At 21.6% G+C, this 11,215-nt stretch overlaps 3 protein-coding genes across 3 annotated transcripts; 2 read left to right on the forward strand and 1 right to left on the reverse strand.

The window, feature by feature from the left end:
* Positions 1-2,004: 2,004 nt before the first annotated feature.
* Positions 2,005-2,232, forward strand: DICPUDRAFT_147348 (uncharacterized protein; the record flags this gene model as incomplete). The annotated part of the gene is made up of 1 exon (XM_003283598.1): positions 2,005-2,232. A coding segment is annotated over one exon (228 nt), but the record flags the coding sequence as incomplete, so codon positions are not given.
* DICPUDRAFT_74622 (uncharacterized protein) lies at positions 2,225-3,787 on the forward strand (the record flags this gene model as incomplete). Its single annotated transcript, XM_003283599.1, has 1 exon — positions 2,225-3,787. One exon carries the CDS (start codon positions 2,225-2,227, stop codon positions 3,785-3,787), a length of 1,563 nt encoding a protein of 520 aa, XP_003283647.1.
* Positions 3,788-4,907: 1,120 nt separating this feature from the next.
* Positions 4,908-8,106, reverse strand: DICPUDRAFT_147350 (uncharacterized protein; the record flags this gene model as incomplete). The annotated part of the gene is made up of 3 exons (XM_003283622.1): positions 4,908-7,520; positions 7,594-7,760; positions 7,827-8,106. 3 exons carry the CDS (start codon positions 8,104-8,106, stop codon positions 4,908-4,910), a joined length of 3,060 nt encoding a protein of 1,019 aa, XP_003283670.1.
* Positions 8,107-11,215: the final 3,109 nt, after the last annotated feature.

Here is an 11,215-nt window from a genome sequence, read left to right on the forward strand (position 1 = left end):
CCTTTTTAGCTGGTGTTGAAAATGGTGTTTTGGTAATTGAAGTCGAGCTATTGTCCATTTCAGTTAAAAGATGCCGTCGTGATTATACTAACGAATTACAATTTGATGAAATTGAAACTTACAAACCAGAAACAATAAGAATCAACCTTCCAGATGAATATACATATAAAGCAGCTGTTGAAACCTGTTATTGTATGGCCATAAATACTCAAGTAATTCATGTTTTTTAATTTATGATTCCAAAAGATCTTACTTAAAAATACAAAATAAATAAAAATAAATTGAATTATTGGTAAAACATTATTTTGGAAAGATTTATTTTAATTAATAAAAAATTAAAAAAAATTAAATTTCATTTTTTGTAAATGAAAAAAAATTTTTAAAAAATAATTTTAGAATAACCTCAATATATAAAAATATTTAAAAAATTATATTTTAAAAAATAACTAATCTTTATTAAAACTAAAAATTACTAATTATTATTATTTATAAATTCTTTAACTAAACTATTACTTATTACTTTCTCTATATTATTTTCTCTAAAAATTATTTTTGAATTTTAATTTATACTGAAAAATATTATTTTTAAAAAATTAAAATTAATTTAAAAATTGTGTTTAAAAATATTTCATTTTAAAAATGTGTTAAAATTTGACATTGATTATAAAATAATGAATGTGAGTTAATATCTGATAAATGTGATATTCGTTTATAATTATTATTGTAAATTTGTATTGATTTTAAAATTGTTATTATATCACATTTTGTAATGAGTCAGTATCAACATCTTTAAGGTGATTTTTATTTTTAACAATCCTAAAATAGCAATAATTAATTTTATAATAATATTCTTAAAATAGTAATAATTAGTTTTATAATAATATCTCTTAAAATAGTAATAATTAGTTTTATAATAAATAACTCTTAAAATAGTAATAATTTTCCATAAATAATATATTTAGTTGAAAATGTCACATGTTTAACATATATACATTCATGTCAACTTGTTTATGACACTATAAATACTGATACACCTGAAAAGCTACAAAACTTTATAGATGAATTACAAATAAAAATTAAATAACAAAAATTATTTAACAAAAATTAAATAACTAAAATTAAATAATCAAAATTAAATTACTAAAATTTTTTCTAAAAATAAATTAATAAAAGTCGTGTTAACCTTTGCACCATTCTTATAGAAGGGGTAAGTCAAAAATTTGTGGTTAGCAATTAACTATAAAAATCCAAATTTTTTAAAATCAAATTCCAAAATTTCATTTTTTCTCATGAGAAAAATAATTATAATTTATTTTTGTAAATATATTATTTTTTATTTTTATTTAATGATTTATATAGTTTTGTAGAGAATTATTTTGTGTTTGTATGTGTTTAAATTATTTAATTATTAGAATAAAAAAAAAATAAAAAAATATTCTTATTTTTTGGTCATTTTTTATTTTTATATTTGTGTGTGTAAATATTCTATTTGAGATAATTATATAATATATTATATAGTTTTGTAGATAATAATAATTTTAATTTATTTATACTAAAATTAAATTTAAACAAATGTATAATATTAATTTTTTTAATCAAAATGAAAAAAAAAAAATAAAAAAAAAAATAAAAAAAATAAAAAACCAATTTATATAAAAACCCTTCATTTATTATTTTTAATATCATTCCATTATTTATTTATATATATTTATCTTATAATTTTTTACTCAAGAGGTTTTATTTAAAATAAAAATGGTCAATTTTTTAAAATAAAAAAAAATTGAAAAAAAAAATATATGTAAAAATGGTTCTAAGTCTAACAAATTTTATTTATATTTAATTTTTAAAATATTATTTTAGAAAATATTATTTTTTTTATTATTTTTTTATTTCGGTTTTTTTTTTAAAATTTTTTTTTTAAAATTATAATTATTATAATTATCAACAAATTTATAAAATGAATACTTTCAATAAAAGAAAAGCAATCAATGAATTAAATCAAAGTCGGGGAAAATTGTAACTGAAGAACTCTCTTTGGTTGATAGTGATACGTATGCAAGACTTGAAAATAAAAATTATGGAATATCATTAGAAGAGGTAATTAGTTTGTTTTTCAATAAAATATTTGTAAATAGTTTTTTGGAGATAACAAATCTCAATTTAAGTAAAATCAACTCAGAAAAAGAAGAGATTTATGAAAGAGAATTTGAAGGAGGTTCCAAAAATGTATAAATTTAAGCCTATTTCAAGGATTACCAAAGAAGAGCTTTTTGAATATTGGTCTATTACCTTAATGTTAGATTTGGGTGTTTTTAAAACAATTATGGAAATTATAAACCATAGTAATACAAAAATGAAAAGAAACAGATTTTTTTTGGTTCAATCAACAACCAAATTTACAGATGATCAAATTAAAAGAATTGCAGGTGAAATGAGTAATATTAGTTATGATTTGGTAGAAGGAATTAAAGCTTGCACCCTTGACGAAACTATATATAAATATATCCTAAATTCAGATTCAAAAGAGAAATATATTCAAGATAATAATAAATCTCCAATTATGTGTATACCTCGTAAACCTCATGAAAATGGTCTTTTAAGTTATATTGTTGGAACCTTTTTAGAACGTATTCATCATTTGTCATCCCCTAAAAAAAGCCCAGAATCATCACCAAAAAGAGGGTCTTTTAAAGAATTCAAATATCCATATATTATTGAGTTTTTAAACAAGTTAGATAATGAAATAAATCCCTCAAGTAGTGTTGATCACGTATTAGGAACGTATAAAGATTTTAAATTTCATTTAGTTGGAGATAGTGCATTTTTTTCCAAAGATAATTTAAATCATATTGTAAATAAAGGTTGGTTGGCAACAATTTCAGATTCCTCAAGTAGCAATATTAACACATTGCTCAAAGATACATTAAAAAATGATAAAAGTTGGATTGCAATAGAACTTGATGGTTATTATAAAGTCTGTAAAATTGATGAAAGAGACGAAAAATTTCCTACATTTAAATCAATTGCAACAACTGGTTTTAAAACTCAAAATCGTGAAGTTAATCCAAGTAAAGGTTATAATATTAGTGATGCAGTGGATCTTTATAAATTAAATGTTTCAACTTTAAAGAAATGTTTAGATTTAGGAGTTTCAAGATCAAGTAGTAATAGGAGAATGGTTATATCAATTTGTGGTATATTATCTCATTCAACCAACCCCAATTCGTACTCATTATTATCAGAAGCAATTCAAAAAGATACTTTAAAATCATATTCATTGGTTAAACTCAAAAACTTGCATCAAGATTTTAATTTACCAGCTCCTGCCCAGTTAACATGTGAAGGTTACATTTTAGCTCTTACCAGACTTTATGAAAATGAAAACTTTGAATTAGATTCACTTTTAAAAGACCTTTCCCAATCTCTAAGAAAGTCTCCTCCATTAGTATCAGATTTTTATAAAAAACAGTTCAATGTAATAGATATTCATAACAGATATCTATATTCAGGTGGTATTCATGAATATGTTAAAAATTGGAGAATATTTGCTGTTTCATGTTTAATCAAGTCTTATATCATCAATATCTCTTCATTTTATATGTCAATTACATCAAAACACATGAAGTTTGAAGAATTTAAACAAATTTTCATACATAGCATCAGAGAAGTTAATTTAGTCCCAAAAAGTCCATCCTCAAATCAAAATCAAAATCAAAATTTTTTATTTATCCAGAAATCTTGTATTTTAACTATTCACCATCTTTTTCAAGCTCAGTCATATATATAACTACGTTCTACAACCTCATATTTATATAATTGATAAAATATTTTAAATAAAGATATTACAAAAAAATATTGTCTTTTCTTATTTTATTTTTTTTTTTTTTTTTTATTTTTTTTTTTTTTTTTTTTTTAACTTTTATATATTTTTTTTTTTTTTAATTTATATTTCATGTTCATCTTTATATAATAAATAATTATAAATTAAATCATATATCTTATGTGTAATGAAAATAATAAATGGAATATTTACAAGCAATAAATGATTTGATTATTATTTTTTCTATTTTTTTAATTTTTTTTTTTTTAAATTGATCAAAAAAAAATACACCTGATACACAAATTAACACAACAAATAATTTTCTACAAAACCATATATAAATTATGAAACAAAAAAAAATAATAATATATTTACCAATATAAAAATGTAATACATATGAGAAAATGGATTTTGGGATTTGATTTTTAAAATTTGGATTTTTATAGATTAATATAAAACGGAAATTACTCTGGAAATACTTATCACAGTGTCCTTTGTACCCGTACAAAGAATCATCAGAACATATTCTTCAAGTGTTAATCAGCCAATAAATCGTCAAATATAATAACTTGGCAATGGAGTGAACTTTTTATTGTGTTTATTAAAACCTGTGTATTATAATTCCTCCTCAAATTAGCAAAAGAGAAATTACTTAAAAAAAATAGTTTAAATGAACTCCTAATTTATATGTTCAAATCTATTGGGTGCTTATAATAGATTTTGATTAATTCTAGATCAATTTATTCTAAAAGATAATAATATTAATATTTTTCTAAATATATGAATTGGGTGTTTAAAACAAAAACTTTTATTACCATAATATGTATCAAATGAATTTAATTTATCACAACTGAAATGACATTTGATCAAATCAATAATTGGGAAATAATATTAAATAAAAGAAAATAATTTTTATGTTTTAAAATTTTAAAAAAATAAAAAAACTTTTATTTTTTTTGTTTATTTATATTTTGTTGTATTTTATTAAATAAAGGATTTAATAAAAAAAAAAAAAAAATTCTATTGGATTATATTTTTGTTTTTATTTTGTTTTTGTTTCTATTGACTCTTTGAAAGAAAATAGTTTTTAAATTGCCGAATCAAAAGATAAGAAATCAAGCTCTGGTTGTTGGCTATCACTAATATTTAAATTTGCTGATGGTGCTGAATTATTAATGGTTGGGGGTAAGTTAAAGAATGATGGATTGCCATGATTAATGTTATGATGATTGATAAGTCCAGTGCTACCATTTGTTGTAATACCCAAACCTGTAAACTGGTGATGAGTTGGTATAGTTTGTAAATGAAAGAATGGTGCCATTTGTTGGTGAGCCGAGTTTGGTAATATTTGTTGTGATGAATTATTTACAGGATGAAAATTTAAAAATCCATTTGAGATCATAACTTGATGACCCCCAATATTCTGTGGTGATGGTATTTGATTGGTTGGGGTTGGATGGCCATTATTAATATTGGGTGTTACCAATGGTGTTGATGGATTTGATGGGGTTTGTGATATATTGTTTGTAGATTGTATTAATGAATTTACTACAATTGGTGAAAAGCTCGGGTTGTTGGGTGGTATTACTGTGTTAGTTGAAGGTTTTGTTGCGGGTGGTGTTGAGGCAATAGTAGCCGATGCTGCCATTGGTGTTGCGGAGCCAGCATTTGTTGATGGGGTTGGAACTGGGGTAATAGCTGGTGTAGAATTTGATGTGGAAGCTGTTGTGTTTGAAGCAGAGTTTAAAGTAGGTGTATCTAATACAGGAGAAGGTAATGACAAAGAGGGTGAAGGTGAAGTGGTAGAAGATGAAGAAGAAGAAGAAGATTTCTTTCTACTTTTTGATTTCTTACTACTTTCAACTTCTGTATCGTTTGAAGATGACTTAGATCTAGACCTACTCGATGAAGATTTTGGAGTTGGTGCATCTTCAGAGGTACTACTACTTGACTTAGATGATGATTTTGACTTTGATTTTGACTTTGATTTTGAACTAGATTCTTTAGACTCTTTAGAATCTTTAGAATCATGAGATGACTTTTGTACACTTGATTTACCTGATGGTGAGTTTTTAGTTATTGATGACGTTGCTGTAGAACTTGTGGATGTGGTTGTTGATAATTGAGTTGCTGTTGTTGATTGACTTGCCAAGGAAGGAGAAGCCAATGATGTTATTGAGGAAGATGAAGACGACTTTTGTACACTTGATTTACTTGATGATTTTTTACCACTATTGCTATTACTAGAACTAGTATTAGTGCTACTATTAGTACCTGTATTAGTATTATTAATATCACTAGTAGTATTAGTTGGTGCAGTAGTGTTTGAACTATTATTTGTATTAATATTAATGCCATTATTGCTATTGTTATTGCTATTGTTATTGCTATTGCTATTATTGAAATCTGATAAAGAGGGTTGTTTTGATAAATTAAAAGGTACACCATCTATTGTTGGTAAACTAGTAAATAATTGGTGTGGAGTTTGAGGTATTTGCATAGGCTGTGGTATATAAATTGGAGGAATTTCTTTTTTCGTATGCTCTAAAAAAGAAGAGATACAGTTTTTTAACGGAACTTTGTGTTGACGTGTGTATGCCATTAAACTGCCCAAATCATTAAATACATCTGCAAATTCATAACACTTCATAATTTTATTAGGTATTCCAAATGAGTTTAAGGATGGTGATGGAGATAAAGTAAAATGTGATTGAACTGATTCCATATCAAAATAACCTTTACGCTTTAAATTATTATTATTATTAATATTATTGTTATTGTTATTATTACTATTTAAACCATTTAAATTATTTAAACCATAATAATTATTTTGACTATTTGTTATTAAAGGTTCAATTTCATAATTGAATAAAGCTGTATTTTCTAAAGAAACTGGAGTTGAACCACCATTACCATTATTATTAATATATGAATTTAATCCATTGTCTTTTTCATCCATACTGCCCAAATCCAATTCTGTTGCCTTCTTTTTTGGTGATAACAAAGTACCCTCTTCGTTGCTGGCCATCATAATATCAAATTCATCCAAAACACTATTGCTCTTCTTTTTTATTAGACCACTATCCTTATTCATTTCTCTAATTTGCTTGTCATTATTATCAATAAATGGCGATGATGAAACAGTTCCCTCAACGTTGCAATTCTCTTTAACGGTTTCTTGCTCTAAAATAGTTGATGTTTTAATTTCAACCTCCTTGTTAATTTGTTGTGATTTTATATTATTTACATTATTTTCTATTGTTGAAGTTTCTGTTGTTGTTGTTGTTGTAGTTGTTGTATTATTAATACTATTTTCAAAATTTGATGATTTTGGTTGTATTAATGAAACTAAAAATCCCTTATTACTATTATTATTTATGTTATTGCAAATATTATCCTCATGCTTTAAATTGTAATCAAGCTCAACTTCAGTATATAAATCAGTTTTAAAAAGAAAACTGTTGCTACTAGAACTATTATTATTAATTAAAAAGCTATTATTGTTGTTGTTATTATTGTTATTATTTTGGTCATTATTTGTTGGGAAATAAACTGGTGTTTGATTTTGAAAAAATGATTGGAATAAATTATTTATATAATCTTTAGGTATAAACTCTTGAAAATCATTAGATTCCAAATGAAATGATATTATCTTTAATTGCTCTGTGAAAATAACTTTAATTGAGCCTTCAATATGAACCTAATTGAAACAAATATATTAGAAATTTTGTTTAAAATTTATTTATTTATTAATTTTAAAAATGATTTCTTACGTGTAAATTTTTATATATTATAATAATCTTTGCTTTATCCGAATTAAATATTAAAACATCCTTATCCAATCGATTAACCACCGAATCTGAAAAATGAAATGATATGTTTTCAATTCCAGATTCAAATAAATAATAAAAATATCTGGGTAAACTATAACTATATAATTCTAATAAAATAATAGTTAGATTTATGAATTTTAAAGGGTTAAATAAACATTGTGAATACTACTTACCAAAAGTTTTTGGTTCATTTTCAATCTTTTGTAACTTTTGTTGCTGTTGTTTTTGTTTACTTTTGGTATTCTTTGATGTGGTTGGTTGTTGAACTGGTAATAACGGTAGTGGTGGTGATTTATCTAAATATTTATTAATTGTATGTTTGAAAACACCTCCCGTTATAAAATTATTTTTTATATATTTTTCCCAATATTCAATTGTATTAGAATCCGGTTTGTTTAATTCCTTTTTACAAATTTCCATCACCTTGCTTTGAATATCAAATAGACTGAACATTTTTCTTTACTTTTTCTTTTTGTTGTTTCAAAAACTGAGGTGAAATGTTTTGGTGGTCTTTTGTATATATTGGGTTTTTTTTTTTTTTTTTTGTATTGTAATTGATGTTGATATTGATATTGTTGGGATTTGAAATGAGTTATACAACAATACAATTCTACTCTATTCTACTCTATTCTTATCTTTTTTTTTAAAAAAAAAAAAAGAAGATCTATTGGTTAAAATCTTTTCTTGGTTCTATTTTTATAAAAAAATAATATATAACCCAAAAAAATTATATATAAATTATATAATACGAAAAAAAACAAAAAAGAATACAAAGGATATTACACCATAAATAACTGTATATATTTTTAATATATATACTGGTAAAAATATATGTTTATATAACTTAAAAGAAACAAAAAAAATAATATGATTTTTAAATTTTCTATTTTTTTTTATCAACAATAATTAAAAAAAAAAATAATTAAAAAAAATAAAAAAAATAATTTAAAAAAAATTTTAAAAAAAATAAAAAAATAAAATTTTAAAGAAAAAAAAAAATTATTATTATTTATGGAATGAATATAGATATAATTATGTCTATTTCATAAATGAAGTGTTTATTGACTACAATACAATTATAATTGTCGATTATGATGTTAATGTGTGGCTATTATAATTATATTAATTCCATTGGAATTAATATGTATGTTTTTTTGACTTTATTACAAATGGGGTATAAAAAAAGGAAAAAAAAAAATAAGGAAATTTTTTTTTTTTTTTTTTTTTTTTGTTTTTTTTTTGTTTTTTTTTTTGTGGAATTAAAATTATTTTTATACTTTTTTTAGTTATAATTATTATTGTATTATAACTATTATTATTGTATTATTATTATTATATTATTATTATTATTACTATTATAATTATTATTTACATTCAGAGGCAAATTAAACCTAATACTAAATTTATTTTTATTTACTTTTTTTTATTTCAAATAACAATTCTACAATCTATGATTTTTATATAATGTTTAAACAATAAAATAAAAAATAAAAATAAAAATAAAATTTAAAAATAAAATCTGTGATATAAAAAAATAATATTATAATTGTATACCAGCAATGGCAGTACATATACCAAAATTTTTTTATTTTTTTTTTTTTTAAAAATAACAAAAAAAATAAAATAAAAAAATAAAAAAAGAAAAAAATTTTAAAAAAAAATTTCAGTTATAATTAATAAAATAAAAAATATATAAATAACACACTGAAATATGGTTATAACTCAATAATAAAACATCTAAAAGTTTAAAATAGCACTCCATTTGTTCAGCTACAATAATCAACAATAACCATATTTAGTACAATAATCAATTTCAAATTATAAATATTTATATAAAAACAATTAAAGGTAAATACACAAAATCTAGATATTGCTAAATCATAATAAATATCATTATTTACTAATATTTCTATAATAATAAATTGTAGGTGTGTTCTATAAAATGTTGAGTAGATCTAATCACAGCCAAAACCATCCTCCTGAAATAATATTTTTCGATACCAATTTTTTGTTGATTTAAAAAAACGAAAAAAAATATAATAAAATAAATATTACCCCTTTTTTTTCTTTATTTTTTTAAATTAATTTGATTTTTATATTTATTTAAATAAAACAAACTGTTTGGGTCCCGACATCGACATTCCAACAAAAAAAATTAATCTTTAATAAAAAGTTTTTTTTTTTATTTTTGTTTTTGCTGATAAAATAATTATTTTATTTATTTTAAAATTTTTTTAAATTTTTTTTTTTTTTTAGTTTTTGTGCAAAAACAATTTTTTTTTTTTTTTAGTTTTTGTGTAAAAATATTTTTAACAATCACAATTCTGTATATATTGTACATATTCCAATAACATTTTTTGTATATATAATAAACACAAAGAAAGTTCCCCGGTTTTAAGAATAAAAAAAAATAATTATTTTTTTAAAATATTTTCGTATTTTGTATATCCTTAATTCTCAAAACAAACTGTAACATTTTAACAAATAATAGTAGCATAGAAAATAATAAAATAAAAAAATTAAAATAAAAATAACAGTTTTATAAGCAAAGTAAGAAAACAGTTTTTAGTTTCTTTTTTTTTTTTTTTTTTCATCACTTTTTTTTTTTTTTTCATTTTTTTTCATTTTTTTAATTTATTTTCGTATCTCTCATAAATTTCGAATATTTATATATATATTTTTCAAATAAAAGGTTTGATTGTTGATTTTTAATCATCCAAATTTTTTTAAAAAAAATAAATATCTTTTTTTATATTTTTTTATTTTTTTCGAATTAGAAAAAAAATATTTCAAATTTGTTATTTTGTTTATTTTGTTGTATTATATTATAATAGTTGTTGTATTATTACATATATGTAAAATAGTAGTAAAAGTAAAAAATAAAAAACTTTCAGGTAAAATCATTCAAATTTTTAAAAATAATAATGTTTTATAAATCATCATCATCATCATCACTTTGTATCATCATTATCATTTTCATCACATAAAAAAAAAATTACATTTTTAATAGCAAAATTTTATCATCAAAATAGATATTTAGAATTACAAAATCTTTATTTTTTTAATCTTCTTATTTTATAAAAATCGTCACCAACATAATAGTTTCTTTTTTATATAGTTATTATTTTAATAGCTATTTGTACACCCCCTCTTATAACATCTATAACATAATAATATAATATATATTTTATAAAGACACCTACAAAATGTAAATAAACGAATCAAAACTAACAATAAACACCACTTGTGTATATAAAAAATATTATTGGGTGTCCTAGTTTAATAAAAAAAATAAAAACTTGCCTCTTTAATAAAAGGTTTGGAGAGAAAAAAAAAAAGAAAAGATTTTAATTCTCATCTTATCAATTCAAATTATTTATTTCATAATTTGGGTTACTATTCTTGTTGGGGTGTTATTATACACAAAGTTTTACAACATTAAATAAAAACATTAAATAAAAAAAAAAAAAAAATTCATATATTTAAATTTCATCCAAATCTTAAAGAAAAAGTCATTTGGTATGGGTAAAACTTAATTTCCTTCGAACAAACTATATAGATT

This window comes from Dictyostelium purpureum (assembly GCF_000190715.1).
Source record: "Dictyostelium purpureum unplaced genomic scaffold DICPUscaffold_11, whole genome shotgun sequence".
Lineage (NCBI taxonomy): Eukaryota > Evosea > Eumycetozoa > Dictyosteliales > Dictyosteliaceae > Dictyostelium > Dictyostelium purpureum.